The sequence below is a fragment of the Achroia grisella genome, unplaced genomic scaffold, assembly GCF_030625045.1.
Source record: "Achroia grisella isolate CSIRO2021 unplaced genomic scaffold, CSIRO_AGI_Agris_v1 utg1573, whole genome shotgun sequence".
In the NCBI taxonomy this organism is placed as follows: Eukaryota; Metazoa; Arthropoda; class Insecta; order Lepidoptera; family Pyralidae; genus Achroia; species Achroia grisella.
Genome location: NW_026712655.1, coordinates 1,250,657 through 1,268,331, shown reverse-complemented (window position 1 = coordinate 1,268,331; position 17,675 = coordinate 1,250,657). Strand labels below are relative to the sequence as shown.

The following is a 17,675-nucleotide window of genomic DNA, read 5'->3' as shown; positions in this document are numbered from 1 at the left end:
TTTTTTAGGAGAGTATTCTTCTAGGTGAATGTATCAGTGGAAAGGTTAAGAAAAACAAAAAGAAAAAAAAGTCATACAGAGTAATTTACTATTGAAGATAATGTGCTGACGTGTGACGTGACTGTGCAGTCACTGTCTGTTACGTCAGGCAGACGTCAATCAGTTACTGTTTACCAATTTAGTTACTACTATCATTTTCTTGTCATACTCATAGTACTAACTCTATTAATTTTAAACGAATTGAATATTGATATTTATGAATCATAATCGAGATAATTAAGAATAATATTTTGAGTGTGAATTGTGATATTCCTTTATATTTATTTTACAATTTCCAGAGTATGTAGTATTTGGAATTTGTCATTTGTTTTCGACTATGGAGGTCTCCGGCGCAGGTATGTTGACAACAATTTGTTTCGAAATTGCTCAACATATGGCCACATTTTTATAAGTCTCATCTACTTGCTTCATTATCCCACTATTGCGCAATTATTCAATTAATTTTAAAACTAGTTGTGTACGTTCTCTTGATGAGTTTGTATATACATCAATGTATATTTAACAACAAAGACGGTAACAAACAATAGTATATTCATTTCCACTTTAATTCTCGTATTAGATCTTTTTTGTTTCTTATACGATGTAAATGTATTATTATAATGTATCATTTAAAGATATTTTCTTAACAGTCCAATATTTTTAGAATTATAATGTTTATCTGCCATTTCCCAGGGAAGTCAACTAATGCATCCCTATCATTTAAATACAATGCAAATAATGAACAACTGGAAGAACTGTATAGTATTAGTGATGATGATCCTCCCACACCTCAATGTGATGCACCATCTAGCACCCAGAGTGAAAATGCTAGTCCTAAGCGTGGTGACAAGTCTGCATCTATTTTAGAAAAATATTTCAAGTCTATTAGGGCAGAGAAACCTTCAGAAAAGAATGAAGATGTGAAACCTGTAGATTCTAAGCAAATAGATGAGCCAAAACCACCTAAGGAAGTGACATCTTCCCCCATGAAGGAATATTTAAACCGTTTGGGAAAGAGAAGCACCTCTGAAGCAGCCCCAGATGCAAAAGAAAGTAATGAAACATGGAAGATATTCCATGATTTCAAATTCAAAATAGCTCAGGCAGTAGAAGATATGAAGACACGGTCTGTTGATGGTAAGTAGTTTTTAACACTGGTTTTAACCTGCTAATAATAGTGTTTGTTGATGTTTTGTATACTGGCTTAAACATGTTACCAGAAGTAAATATAATCCTCGTCTAATTAGAAAAAATGATCAGTTGGACAAGACAAATTTTTCTTTTTTAGTTTATCACATATAAGTCTACCCTGCATACAATAGAATATAATCTTTATCGCTAACTGTGTGGATTTATTAATTTGTAGGTGGTATAACAATATATATACAATAGATCAACAATCACACCCTATTGGGCAACAATTTACAAGGGTTGTGGTTTATGATTTTACATTATATCATAATGAAGAATGTCTACGAATGATATTATTACATGTTTTCAATTTAAGTTATTGTACAAAAATATTAGTTTATATCATAAAATACATTTTCAAACAGCTAAAACCTTAGTCTAGGTTTAAACACTTGTCCTGAAACATTTTAAATCCAATGAAAGTTGATTGTATACTTGAGGTGTAATTATTTGAAGAAAGTAATAAAATCTTGAGCATTCTTAATTATCCAGGTACTAATATACAGCAATTCTTAAATTGTGTTTTATTTCCAATAGAAACAAAAGAGAAAAGTGTCCCTAGAGACAATTCTATGTCTGATTCAGAAGAAAATTCAGCCATCAAAGATTCTGATCAGCAGAGCATTGGGGACACTGACAACCAGGTAAAAAAATTCATTTAATTTAAAAACCTCCCATTCCTGGTAATATTATTCATGTTCATATTTAGTCTAAGACCGTAAAGACCACATTAGCTAATCATATATAAATTAAATGTTCTATTACCATCATACTTCATAGAACAATAGCTATACATATATTATATTGATAACAAACCTTTTCTACTAATGACAAATAAATACATTCTTTCATAAATTTGTTTTTGTTTGTCATAGAATGTCAGAGAATTTCTTAAATTAGTGCAGTGCAGCTCTAGAGTTTACATCCTTCGTCAAATCTATGTTCTCTATAATACATGTATAACATTGTATTTATATATATAATAATAATAAAAGCCTTTATTTACTGTTAACATTACAAATTCACAGCAGTAACTGTGGTCCTGTTAGTCTATAATTTAGTAGTTTTATTTTATTTTATTTTTTTCCACATCTGAATGCCAACAATCTGTCATGTGACATAGGCCTCCTCCAAGTATTTCCATAGGGTTCGGTTCCTTGCACTCTGAATCCAAACTTTCCCTGCTACCTTCCTAATGTCATCTTCCCATCTTTTGGTCCTGCCCCTGCTTCTTTTGTGTGCTCTATTATAATATATTAAAATGTCTCCATTATATATCTTATACATCCATTATACATTATTTATGGCTATAGGTATGATCACTGGTCTGCTACCTCATCCTACTCTCACTTTTATTGATGTGCCATAGATTCTTATATAGCCATAGATTTATAGAGGTAGACTGTGTATAAATCCTCTGACTCATCCATTTAAATGAACCATAAACCAGCTTCTTTATAAACTTTGTTATGGTTGAAAAGTGAGATGTGTCAGTCTCAGTGAAATTAGAGGGTATTTAGCCATAATATGTTAGTTTTCCAGAATAGCAATGCCTGAGGGGTATGTACTATGGGGGACACATGTATCCCTGGCGATTTTCATATATATTGTTGGCATATACTACCCGATGGACCATCAGCTTCTTTGCCGTACTTGATTGCCATTTTAGTTACATAAAAGCAATGATATTGAAACTAATTCAGTAATTATCTATCACATATTAGGTGTCCTCGCTTGATAGTAGCATGCAGAATTTGTCTGAGATGACCCAGCCCATAACTGCAAAAGCGGCAGAACGCGAATCAAGTCTTCCTGTCGATACCAAAAACTATTCAGATTCCAGTGATGATACACACAAAAATTTAGGTATGATTATTCAGACATTGATTTCTACAACAAAATAGAAAACTAGGTTGTTTTCTATTTTGTTGTAGAAATCAACAACTGTTACTGACATTTTACATCATCACTTACAATACTTGTGTAGTAATCAAATTTGATGACTGTTACCCAGACAGTAAGGCTCAAAATATTTTTCAGTTCACAGTGATTCAGCTGACATTTCAAAAGACTTCCTAAATGATGGCAATTTGATGGATGTAGAGTCTGGTGTTGAGGCTTTAGAAGATACAACAGATGGTTTTGGCGATATCACGCATATGGAAGGAGAAAATCTACAGGGCACCAAGTCTATAGAGAATAGTCCTAAACGAACGCCGCCCGCGCCAAATAGTCTGCCTCCAAGCAAGAGCAATCTTAAATCACACGAGCCTAAACAAAAGACTTATTTCCTAAATTTTTCTATGTATTTCTTAACATTTTTATTACTCGTAAACTATGTTTTATTTCCTAAATGGAATGTTTGGAATGGATTTATATTAGGTATATGGTTCTTTTGTTTTGCTAGCAATCTCAAGCAGTGGTTATTAGATAATTACTTTACCGATGAACCAAAAAAAAATAGTTTCTTCCACTTGAAATGTAACAGTACTGTGCCTGTGTCGTATATTATACCTTCTGTCAAGGAGCATACGCCGTTAAAGAAGTATGAGGTAAGAAATGCAAAACTATTATTCCAATTATATTAAACTAGCTGTGCCCGCGACGTCGTCCGCGTGTTATAGTGGCCTTGACCAAATAAAGAAAAAATATTCAATAACCTAAACCAAAATACTACAAAAAAGTGTCATTGTTCTAGCTACCAATAATGTCGATTTTCCATACAAACTTTCATCTCCCCTTTCAACCTCTTACAACCCTTATTTCGCATTATAAAGTAGCCTATGTCCTTTCTCAGGGTCTAATCTATGTGTGTACCAAATGTCATTCATCAAATCATATCGGTTTAGTAGTTTTAGCGTGAAAGCGAGACAGACAGACAGAGTTACTTTCGCATTTATAATATTAGTAAGGATTATATAGTAACGGGAAATGACGTAGCTTATCTTTAGAGAGATATTGTTGTTGATTGAAATCTGGGGAACACCTTAGTACGCTATTAGGACAAAATTCGCAGTATTACAATGTAAAGATATAAAATTCTTGCAAACACATTATAATTTTTAAAAATGCAATGATATTGCTTTATTGTATCTTACCAATGTTAAAACGCAAAAGTTTATAATTATGAATGTTCGTTACCTTTTCACTAATAACTTTACAGTAATATAACTTATACATCAGAATAAAACATAGGCTATAACTTAAAAAGATATTATGTAAATTGGGCGAAATATAATGATAAATGTCAAGTAAGTGTTATGCAGACGAAGTTGCGCTGGTCAGCTAGTGTTGCCTAATTTTGACACTTTATTGATTCAATTTTGTATACTATAACTATGTGTATTTAATATAATCGACAATTATAAATTATTGAATATTTTCACAGGGCTGGATAAATCACTACAGATTCCCAGACTACGATCCATATGCGTACCATATTAATAAGACAACAACAGCATTTATGAAACTGGAAGGTGAGTAATTTAATTTTATTGTCATTGACAAGTGTATATGAAAATTAGCGTTCTGCCTAACATACATACTATAATAGACTATATTCATTTGGAATATGTATAGAATGTATATAACTAAAAGGTATAATTATAAGAGTATGAAGAGTTTCTGGTCAAGCAGAAATGGCTGTTATTATTTTAAAATATTGTTATTGAACTTCAACAGGTTGCAACTTGAGAATATCGTACACAAAAACGAAAGTGCCAAAGAAAGCGTTGTGGGATGAAAAGATTGAAAATATTGTGTTTTACCAGCATAGACTGTATAACCTGACTGGAGCACGAGTCATATTATTACCTAAAGGACTTGTGCGAAGAAGGTATTTAGAAGAGTTGTTACTTATTTATAAAGGATTTTTACTATTGGCCACTTGTCCCTCTATAGCCTAACTGATTAACCTCCATGCAGTCCCCTGGAAAGTATTATGGCTAATCCCTGTTGAATTCACTGCGATGGGCTAATTAACTTGACTTCATCCTCATCCTATCAACTTTCTGGTGCCCAAGAAGCGTAGCATAAGTACAGGTCTGGAATTATCCGGACTGACCGCGTTTCATTCGTCCGTATCCTTAGATATCACAATTGAGTCAATGAGCAATACCACTTGATAGGTGTCTCGTAATAGCGTTGCAAATGGCAGAGATATTCGCCTCACTTGTAGTTTGATTTTTTCTTGATATTTAGTTTCTTTTATTGCGACACAAGCCAAATTTGTGCTTTATCATCTGCAATTAAAGTTTAAATTACGTTGAAATCATTATGGTCATCTATTTCTTTTCAATTCTCATACATTGCAATAGTTCGTGGAGCGTTATCTAATCGATTTCAAGTTAAGATACTTTGGTTAAAATATAAAGCAATAGCAATAATTTTGTAGAATTCTTTAAAAAAAAATTGTGAAATCTTATTTCAGAATTTTATAGTTAAATCTACATCACATTTACTGAAAATATAATTAGAATCTAAAATAAACTTTAAAAAAAAATTAATATTTTCGACTAAAATTGAATAATAGTGAAAACCATAACTCCACATTCTTACTGATTTGATTTCACCTGTCTATCTTTATTATAGAATAGATAACGATATTGTTATGTTTTTATTTTGTTTGACTTAACAAGAAGCAAACTGGCGAGGTCAACCCTGTACTCGTATGTAGATTCCTTAAAACTAACATTAACCAAATATATGCATGAATCTCATATGATGAAGAAAATGTATTGTTAATTACATTATAGGATTAAAACTGTACAGTCAGAATTATGTTTACGTTGAATTAGAAACTACCGGTACCCGCGGCGCTACTCGCGTAGAATACTTTGTTCTTCGCTGATAACATACCATTACATAACATTACATTTTACACCAAGTTTAAAGACTTATTTATGTTATTTGTTGTTTATTTATTAATATAAGTCAATAAATAACGAAATCATACTTTTTCTTTTTTATAATTTTAGTATAAATCAAGTATTAAAATAGAAAAATATCTCTTAACTTGACAATTTGAATACAATGATGTTCAGAAATAAATAATTATAAAAGTTGTATATAAATAAAACAGGAAAAACGATAACTTATTTTAATTTTATGCCTAGAATGTTTATTTTAATTTAAAATATTCAATGTTACTTAACTATGTATTTAGTACAACGTTTATCGGGTAAACTCTACTTCTAAAGTCTAGTTTAAGACGTTCATTGTCATGCCTTAGGTAACCTTCGCTCGCGAACTGCTCAACCGAAAACAATTGGGTTAATGACCGTCTATACTTGTCCGAATCTATTATCTACTATACACGATATGTTTTTGTTCTATGTTTTTGTTGTACATTAATATATTGTTTAATCAATTACGTATGTCTGTATAATTTATGCCTTATATCTATTGAGTATGTAGTGATACTGTGCCTAAACACAATAAATAGTTTTTAGGCAGCTCAACACTTTTTAGAAAGACTATAGTCAAAATTAAAAATATTCATACATTCTTTCCGTGAAGTGATCAAGTTAGTGTGGTTTACAAAAAAAATATTTACATTCCTATTTATAACAATAGTATACATTAGTATGGAAATACATACTTTTCCATTTTTATTTATGTAAATTTGTTCAAGAGACGTGCTATATTTCTTTAACAGTTTTAATAGTATGTACTTCATGTTATCTAAATAACATTGCATTAAAACGGTCTTACTTAAAATGAATAATTTTGATAAAACGATAAAATTGTTTACTAAATATGCTAAGCATAGTCAAACAGATTATGCATTTTTTATACTAAATTATCTTTATTACCTACAATAATATAACACATTCGTACTATTTTAATATGAATTCAAATAATTTTAGATGATATGAAGGGAAAGGACTTTGTTAACAAGTTATAAATTGTTACATTTCTTAATGAATGTTATTATTTTTGGTTGTGTAAATCTGATGCGATCCATCAACTATTCCATTACATAAAAAAAAACTACATTGCTCTTTTTTTGTAAGGTATCCATAATTTTACAGGATTACTTGAACGTAAATATTATGTTATAGACAATGGAGCAAAAAATATCCAATCTGTATAATACTCAATGAAAAAGAGAAGATTCAAGTATTAGAAAAAGAGAATGCAGAAAAGAAGGCTGAGGGCGGGTCGGATAAGAAAAGTAAAGATCAGCAAATACAGCACGAAGTTGAAAGTATTGACACTAACACTAGTCCGGAGAAGAAGAGGAAGTTTGTATGGAGAAGACGAGACAAGAGGTAACAAGATTGGAATACTAATATTATATTTGACAACATCGGTGGTTTAGCGGATTTTCGCACACCACCATTCCTCCGATGATTTCTTGGACGATGCAAATATTTTATATTCATAAAAAACAGCCAAACCAGTACAAATACTTATAGTCGTATTTGTACTGGTTTGGCTGTTTTCTATGAGTATTACAAAAATGTAAAATGTTATATGTTAATGTTAAGTATTTCTATCAGATGTCTATTAAATGGTTTGCTTTCAATTAAATGGCGATATGTAAATTGTTTTAATTTATTATTATAATTTAAAGATATTTAATGAAAATTATTAATTAACACTTAATTGTTACTACGACTAGCGTCGTCGTCACATTGGTTAATCGTTAAAAACTGGGCTGTATATGAACATATACAGTTCCCACTTTCCAGCTATTGTACCTAGTGATAATATTAAACGGACAGTCCAAGGAAACTGTAGGTGGTTCAATTGGGTTAGAAGGAAATTAGGGTGTGATAATAAATGAACACAAAAGTTAAGCACAAACAATAAAAATATAAGATACTTTGTATGTATATTTACATTATGCGATTGATAAATGACAATGGCAGCACCTTATCATTCAAATGTGTCGCAAATTAAATTAGTGACTATTGTTTTTGTCTACTACTCGTTTACATGTCGGGTATCTTTGTGTACGACAAAGATTATCTAGACCAGTGTTTCCCAACCTATTAAGAGCCATGCCTCCTTAGCCTTTCTAAAATTCTATATCTTTATTAAAATTCTAAATACATTTTTATAAAGAGTTCATTTTTGAATCGCCCCCTGTAGGGTGTGGGCCCCACGTTGGGAACACTGATATTCTTCACTATTGTTGTTCTAGGGTTCCGTGCGTATGATAGTCTAATTTAATGAGATTTATCGAGTCAGAGTCATTTATGTATTAGATTGATCTAATAAGTATAATTGTTTTTTTCTCACAATCTTGTATTGTCAAATTGAGTGAATGCATTCAAATTGCATATGAATTAGTAACATATGAATGAACAATTTAACTTTTTTGTCTACGTTACATTTAGTTTACATAATTATATTCAATGTTTGGTTATCCAAATATAGTATATGTTCTCTATCCTTCCATATATTTTAAAAATTAATATATTATTTTAGTGCATCACATTCTGAAGGAGAAACGGGAAAAGAAGGCCTACGACATAGATTTGTTAGAAAAATACAAAGAGGTAAGTTTGATAACTATTATGAGCAGGTAATTCTATTAGAATTAAAAATAATGTATGTATTTTCCATAATATTATTTTCTAATATTATCCATAATATATTGTCATGGTAACATAAAGCACCGAACAATATGTGGCGCAGACGAAGTCACGTGAGTCAGTCAGTAGTGTACAATATAAATCTTGTATACGATATAGATAAAAAGACGGACAGCGTGTCGACATGTACAGAGCCCAACGAAGGTCAAACACCATCAGAGAGGGCGATCCACTTTGAGGAGCCGTCATTCTTTGACGCGGAAATGGATCTTACCAGCAAATCGGCCACCAGTACGAAGGAAGACGATGAAGATTTGGATGACAACGAATTGAGCAGGATCAAGGAGTTCCTAGAAGAAGCGGTAAGTAAAATGGATTTATTTTAATCTGTGCAACTGTTATTTTTAGACAAAGTATCGATATAAAATAATCTTTGAAAAGTAGTAATAGAAAATATTGAGCTGAACGTTAATTTGATTATCGCGTGTGAACATATACTTATATAGTATAAAAAAGCAGACTACTCAAAACTTAATATTTTATTTAAATAAAAGATTGTTTCGATTCTATTCTCTTATGAAACTAAATAAATCATTCTTTTTATTTAATTCTTAATTAGGTAAATTGATCTTATAGTCAAATGCTGTGTTCCGTCCTTCATCCATTCTGGTCTTCACGGTCTAAAATAGGGGCGAAGGATATTTTTAACCCGCGTATGGACTTATGGATCGGTTGAAGACCAACTCCTGTCTGACGGATAGGACTTTAAGATAGTTAAATAAACGGAGTTTGAATTCGAATATGGCCGAAATCATCAACTTAGTGTGTTAATTTATATTTCTAACTGACTCTCTTGTGATGAAATCACTGATAATAATTAATTGTATATATATGCCGTAGGTTCGCACGTTGTATTCGAAGGCAATATTTGGTTTACAATCTCAGATTAATTCATCTGACATAACAATCGTGACTGGATATTTATGTATATTTTTTATAATAAATTCTATATGTGTTTGTTCTAGGAATTGGATACGGCGACCGAAGGCAATGTAGAGGGCGAATGGAGCGTGCACGTGAAGCATTCCAAGGACAAACATTCACACTTGTACTTTTTCACACGCACCGGCCGCGATAAGCATGAATGGTCTGCTATATTACGATTATTACTCTTTTGGTTCAATGTCGGAATACTCATTATAATCTTGATAGTACTTTGTACCTGCGACTTAGCGTATATTGTAGCAGAGTTTAAATTTACTGTAATGTAATATAATATTTTTCCTTCCTTCCTGCAAATTCATGAGATTACACTTCTATGTGATTATTACATAAACAATAAATTGTTACTTTTAAACATCCAATAAATGATTAAACGGTTTATAATAATTGTGATACAATACTGATTTCATTTTGTAATGAAGAATTATATAGACATTGAATTTAATAATTGAATAGGCTTCAGTCATATTTAAAATCTCTATTGTATTTATGTTACTTAGATACATATATTTTTTTCACAATTTGTTAATTATTATGATTATTCAAAGCTGGATGATAACCTCTGAAAACCGTACACCAATTTGAAAAATCTTTCATTATTTGAAAGATACATTATACAAGATAAATATTTATATATGTATCTATACTTTTCTATATGGCTGTATACGTCTTTGAGTATTTTCTATGAACCTATGCCTAATACAATTATCCTATCTATATATCTATTTTTGCTCCAGATCCCTTACAGAGAAGGACACTAGGCAGAGAGGACCATTAGCATTTGATCTTATACTCAATTCTTACTCATTTTAATTATCTTTGAATAAAGTCATCATTTGGTGTCATCTGTCTCACCCATTTTAGCCGCCTAGGAACTTGTTTTGTAAGAAGTGTTTTGTTTGAAGTATATGACAGTAAAATTACAGAATACGGGGATCACATCTTAGTTCGGACTCTCCAAGAATAACAACGCATGATGTATATCTGTGTAAGTCATGTACATAGGTGATGGCTACGACATATCAATAGCTGGACCGTCAGCTAGCTTGCTATTCTAATTACATAAAAATATTCTATTTAATTAAATTATTATGAAAAAATATTCTATTTAATTAAATATTATAATGTTTAATTAAACTTTTATTCGTATACTTTTATATAAGGTTTCGGCGACTGAACATAGCCATATCAGAGGCGAATGCATCTGCTGACACATCTGCAGCTGAAGACAAGTCGGTCAGCGAGCCAGTAACAGAGAGCAAGGACGGAATCGAAATGGCAGTTTATAAGCTATCGGAGAAGGACACCGTTGCATTCGCCAAGACTACTGTAAGTTTAGTACCAATAACAATAATACTATGTCACTGATACATACTGATGTACTATATATTAATATTATATACTGTTTGTCATGAACGTTCAATTCACTTGATATGTACCATTTACACATGGTCAATCATGCTTTTCCTTTCCACTTCATTTGTCAGTGCTGTCCATTAAATCTTAAATATTACTTAATTTAATCAGTTGTATATGTTTATTTAATATTTTCTATTCTAACTATTTAATATATTGCAACCAGTAATAGTTTAAAAACAAAGTTTGGTAAAGTAGAGTCAGATATATGTTATAACGTAATTACATATTACTCACAAATAGTAAGATTAATGTAGTGTAATTCTTATACCTATCTATATATTATAATATATTTATATCGTTGCAGAATAAAACAAACGACACGGTATCAGAAGGTGTGACGATAACAACATCATCACAGCCATTGTCGCTCGATATGGAGACATACGAGAAGAATTTTTGGCCATATCTTCTCAAAATTATACAGGTAAACATTTATATTAATGTTTTATTATACCGGATGACTTTTCTTGCCGTTTGGAGAAAGTGAAGAATATATGCTGTATACAATAAAATCGTTATAGTGGTAGTCAACTAAAGTACCATTACTATCAGTAGAGAGCCATTTCTATTTATTGCTAAAAATACAGTAAGTAGTAATCTGCAATGACACGATAGTGACGGACTGAAACTAAGTTTCAGGCCAGAGAACAGTTTAAACAATGAAACGGACATCCGCCAAAGACCATAAATAATAAATGTTTATAACTTCACAATCATGTACCTATGTATTAATATGTACATTTATTTTCGCACGGTAAAAGTCATCCGGTATATGAAACTGTACATAGCTTCTTATAATAATTAAATATCACAATTTTTTAGTCGCACGACACAGCATACAAACAGACATCGGATGTGGGCGTTACGTGTCAGATAGAACCGACACCTCATGAGCGTTCTAAGAATAAAAAGAAGAGAAAAACTGAAGTGTGTTGCTCATGCATATTACCTAACGAATAGTCCCATGAATTGGTATTGTTAATTAACTAAATTTTAATAATCATAGCAAAACTTGGTAAAATATTGATAGAGAGCAGAAATATTCATATAAGTTCATAGAATTCATTATCGAAATGTATGTGATATTATGATATCAGATACATGATATTAATTATACTCATGACAAGCTTTCATCATTACAGATACTAAAGCATGATATCTTAGCCCTCTGGAATCCTCAAAATGTGAGTGGTACCAGGGCATTTATGTATTACTTATCCACGTGCCACTTACCGTCAGGTGTAATGTCAGCTTTTTTGCTTATTATGCAAAATGTAATCCGATAGTACGTAAAAATCTGTGTGTATATCTGTCTATTGTATCGTCCCGGTCTGCTTGGTTTGGGACTAAGGTACCATGTAATACATTCAATAGTTATATATTTTACTACACATTGTAATAAACCAATACGAACAGGCAAAAAGCGGTACCCGGGAGTGCGAGTGCCGCTCGCTGCCGGCTGAAATATCATGGGTGAACACACTGTTGGCGCGACTCGTATTTGACGTGATGCGGGATCCCATCATGATCACCAAACTACAAAGCCGCATTCAGAGGAAATTAAACACCCTCAAGGTATGTAGTGACTATTAATATCTAAACCTATTCTAACTATAATAGATATACAATAGTTTGTTATATGTTCGTCAACAATTTACATACAGTTTATAGAACTTTGAAAGATTTTCTAATAAATTATTTGTATCAATTTGCCATAATAGATGTATATACTCTTGAAATAATCAATTGCATAGACATAATTTGAAATTGATACATATTTTAAAGTGCACATACTCGACTAACGTTAGATAATATTCTGAGAATTGTTGTTGTCAAGATAAAGTTTTATAATATCTTTATATTATCATATCATCCTCTTTAAAGCATAGTTTATTACGCTATATAACTAGACTACGTATATTATTATTAATCTTTATTAATTACCATTTTACATATATATGAGACGGTGTATGAGAACGATTAACTATAACCGTTTGTTACATCATATCATATAGCATTTAGCCTCTCGTTTATGCCATTGTGTCGTTTGATACACAATATAATGTCTAATTGTCTAAAAGTCACAGGACATATCAAAAGTGAGCGACAAAAGTGTATTCTTTAGCGCTTTTTTATAATATTCAATTAATATAAAAAATATGGAGGACATCTGATTATAGAGCAAAGAGACAATTAGTTAATAAGAAAGAGATAAGATAGTTATTTATAAATCTTGCATGTGTTTTTGAAAATAAAATATGTGGAATAAAAAATAAATTTTAAAAGAAAGTGTAATAACTTGAAAGCGTTTGATCACCGCTATCACGCACGAAAGAGTGATGACAAAAAATAAGTAAAATACAATCCGTAACGATCGCGCGCGCTGACTTTCCTATACTAAATCACGCGCGGTCCTGGTCGTGCATAAAAGAATGTGTCGAATGGCAGCAGTTGATTGTGTATGATGGTACGGTAGCTGCCGGCGTTCATGTCGCCGCTGGTGGTGACGGAGCTGTCGCTGCGGGGCGCGTGTCCGCTGGTGCAGGGCGTGGCGGCGCCGCGCTGCGACGACCGCGGCGTGTGGCTCGACGCCGACCTGCGCTACGACGGCGGCGCGTACATCACCATACTCACGCAGCTCAACCTCATGAAGCTCAAGGAGAAGAGTCAGTGTTTTAGGATTTGTTGCTCTACTATATACCAGCAATCCTCGACTTGCGTCTTTTCAAGTTACGTCGAACAATGTTTTGACACTAACGTACGTCAATTGTTTCGATTTCCGGCATAAGATAATTGACTTGTCGGGAGGTCAATGTCCGTGAGGCCGGCGAAGCGCGGGATCAGTCGAGCAGGGATAACCCCGCACATGCTTGTTAAGTTCTTTCGGTTAGTTTAGATCCTAACTCTTGAGTTTTACATGTAAACATATGAAAAAATATGTCTCGACTTACGTCGTGTATTTCGAGAACCTAACGTGCCGTAAGACGAGGACTGCATGTACTATAGTTAGATTTATTCTTGAGTGTAATGAAGCTCTAGCGGAAAAAATAGTGTGCATTTGTTCCTTTACTGTTTACTACTACTATAGATATTCTTCCCTAGAGTGTAATAAAACTCAAGAAGAGTCAGTGTCCAAACTAATCTATTACAATGTCAGTTACTTCTTTCATTGAATACGAAATGTGTATATCTGTGTATTTATAATAGTTGTCTAGTACCTATAATACAAGCTCTACTTAGCTTGGGACTATATAGCACTGTAGGAATTATTATTATTTTTATAATATATCTTAGTCATTTTAGAAATTATTTATATATACAGTTATGTTTCTTGAAAACATTACAATATTTCCTTTTTTATTGAGAACTTCTATGTTTCTAATGATAATTACAGAGATTATTCATTAATTATTACAGATTTGACGTTAGAAGACCAACTATTAGCAAATAACGAAAACGTTGTAGAAAACGATTTGAATACGTCGGTGACTGGCGTTGTGTTCTCTGAAAAACAATTGAGGGTTAGTATCGTTTAGACTAATTAACAACCCAAGAATAGACTATGATAGCGTGTCCCTATACATAGGGTTATGTTATTAATCAGACTATAGTAAACTGTCTGATATCATTCACAAGCAATCATCGTCTCCTTGATTATATTCAAATTTAAAATATCTGTATTCATATAGGTCTATTATAGACTCTTATGATATGTCAAATCTACCGTCATTATTATAAATAACATTCGACCAAAACTAGTATACCAAAACATCCGATCGGAAATGGTTTAAAATTGTCTCTCTTTCTACTTATACAGAAACGGAAACCAGCTATATATGATTCGGAAGTGGAAGATTCAGCCGAGTCAAGTAGCGACGACGAGAGTCCGCCGCTACAACCTGTTGACAGCGCCGATAACATACCACTCTCGGATACTGCGTAAGTCGTATTTTATTACGTACAGGACATTACATTTAGTTGTCAAAGTTATAATTACTATTATTATTATTAATAATAATAATTCATTGATATGATGCTTATTGAACTTTCTGTTACTGCAATATATTATTTTTATATTATTCAGAAACATGCATATAGGATAGAGTATAACCCTAATGGAATAGTATTACTTTTTTACTTTAAACGACTATAAATAGTCCTATAATAATTTATATAAATAAAACGTACGACGTATCAATGTAAATATTAACTGCCAATATTAAATTATTATTTTGAACCCTATACCGCTTTTTTATTTGTCACTTTTAATACATTGTCTTTAATTTCTTTTAGGTCTACAACAACTGAAGGAGGTTCATCGAAAAAGAAGTTTTTAAGAATGGTTGATAAAATAGCAACAAATAAATATTTTCAACAGGTAAAACTTTTAGATATATCGAAAAAAACTATTTTATTTATTTTATTTTGAACTGCTTTTGTAAAACAAGACATTTTCTATTGTATTTTTGTATATACCTAAGTTATCTGATTTTTAATTTCAACATTTCTAATAAAATTACATTACTTTAAACAACAAAAACACTAGGTATAACAAAATAAAAAAAAAACTAAAACGAAGATGCTAAATATAAGAATTTATATTTTGATCTACCTATAAAAATATTATTGTCGTGTGTTTGACATTTTCTTGACCGGTTTTTATAATAACACAACAATATAAAATCGTAGTATGTATTTATAAAATATATGTGTAGGTGACGGATTATAAGTACGTGAAACGGGCAATGGAAGGCTTGTCCAACACAGACATCAAACTTCAACTCGAACTGCAAGGATTGGAGGGCCGACTCGCTGTAAACCTGCCACCTCCGCCACATGATCGGATTTGGATCGGGTGCGTATTTTTTAATGAACGTTTAAAACGAATAAAAACTTACTAATCTCTAATTGTAACCAATATAGCTATAAATACACTTCTGTTTGTTATGACAACCTTAGTCCTAGAATTGGCAATATTCGATTGTCGAAGAAATTATATACAACGCCGGATTTTCTAAAACGTCTACGTGGCTACCTAAGTCTCATATATTTCAGTTTTGCAACAGCTTGCTTTTTAAGATGTGTTTCTGTTGAAGGGTCTAGTTAAGGCAGTAAATTACAGGATACAAGGAACAACATCTAGTCCTAAAGTAGCCCTAAGTCTGCTATTCTATATTCATAAAAATGTAACAATATTTCCCATTAGAGATAAACAAACTTTCCCAAAAGGAGAGCGAAACTTATTTATATCTGTCTTTATATAAAAAATCAGCGCTGCACCGATACAGTAGCTGAGTTGAGGTCCTTTCAGTTTATAGCGCAATATTAGTTTTTAGTTCTTATATATTTTGAACTGTGTATTAAGTACTAAGTGTTACTAAGCTGAATAAATTATTATTATTATTAATTTCATATAATAATACGGCAGGTTTAGCACAAACCCACACCTGGTGCTAAAAGCGCGGCCGGCGGTGGGCGCACGAACTCTACGCTTCGCTCACATCTCCAACTGGATCGAACAGAAGCTCAGTAAGGAATTCGAAAAGGTTCTCGTACTGCCCAACATGGAGGATATTATCGTTGACGTCATGACGCCTACGCCCATCGATTTCGATTAAACGCCATGGTATTAGCCTGTGTCACTATTATAATATATACAATTCTCAAAAAAATATGGGCACCCAAGCGAAGCTGGGACGGGCTACTAGCTACAACACTAGTTGGCACTGCACAGTAGTAAAACAAGGTTTTGTATGATAAATAATATTGTAACGGTATAAAATGGGCTATATGGCGATAATGAATATGTCAAAGGAGCCATATATATATTTGAATTGTATATCTATGACTATCAATAAAATTTACAAATGTTGTCTTCAATACGCCGCCTACTATTTTAAATAATTAAGTAAACAACAAATGGCGTTGTGTCGTAGTTTTTTTTTTATTATTGCCGTTTAATTATCATCAATATATGGCGATCTACAAAAGTACGAAGTCACAGAACACTACGTATTTATAAAAGAGTTATAATTTATTATAGCAACCTAAAAGGTATGTTTAAAAAGGTAAACATTGCAAACCAATAATATAGAAATATTAATATTATTGCGGTTTACGTTGAATACGAATTGGATATATACAAATTATTATTTTAAGCGTTGAATATGTACCGTTTTCGTGCAACGATTGGCGTCTTATAAATGTGAGGCCATCACTAGTTTAGCTAATGTACGGCGGTACATACACATTTAGCATTTATATTTAGAAAATATTTAGAATGTAAATAATTATTTTCGTTCCGAATGTTGAATACCTTTTCCACGTTGTATGTAAATATAAAAGTTAGAAAAACAAATGTATTAAAGTTTAATGAAGAGGTCTGTTGAAAATATGGATGTGGTTAATTTTAGAGTATTAGCTAGATTTTTTATGTTAAATTGTTGTGTAATGTTTTATAATATGAGCATGATTACTTTT

General features: G+C 31.9%; 1 protein-coding gene across 2 annotated transcripts; it reads left to right on the top strand.

Annotated features, from left to right (window-relative positions):
• The first annotated feature begins 230 nt into the window (after nucleotides 1–230).
• Nucleotides 231–17,675, top strand: LOC131841131 (testis-expressed protein 2). 2 transcript variants are annotated; one of them, XM_059189379.1, is made up of 21 exons: nucleotides 231–395; nucleotides 733–1,176; nucleotides 1,768–1,874; nucleotides 2,955–3,096; nucleotides 3,271–3,782; nucleotides 4,619–4,706; nucleotides 4,912–5,065; nucleotides 7,293–7,502; nucleotides 8,668–8,738; nucleotides 8,934–9,136; nucleotides 9,800–9,921; nucleotides 10,940–11,105; nucleotides 11,500–11,619; nucleotides 12,018–12,122; nucleotides 12,612–12,770; nucleotides 13,672–13,861; nucleotides 14,613–14,716; nucleotides 15,013–15,134; nucleotides 15,489–15,573; nucleotides 15,911–16,050; nucleotides 16,624–17,675. In XM_059189379.1, exons 1-21 carry the CDS (start codon nucleotides 377–379, stop codon nucleotides 16,811–16,813), a joined length of 3,453 nt encoding a protein of 1,150 aa, XP_059045362.1. In that variant the 5' UTR covers nucleotides 231–376; the 3' UTR covers nucleotides 16,814–17,675. The 2 variants fall into 2 exon arrangements, with proteins under 2 accessions (XP_059045362.1, XP_059045363.1); XM_059189380.1 differs by lacking the exon at nucleotides 12,018–12,122.

Coding starts and splice junctions, on each gene's coding strand:
- LOC131841131 (XM_059189379.1), top strand. Junction 1,875..2,954: donor TTGGGGACACTGACAACCAG/GTAAAAAAATTC, acceptor ATCACATATTAG/GTGTCCTCGCTTGATAGTAG. Junction 16,051..16,623: donor CATGATCGGATTTGGATCGG/GTGCGTATTTTT, acceptor ATAATACGGCAG/GTTTAGCACAAACCCACACC.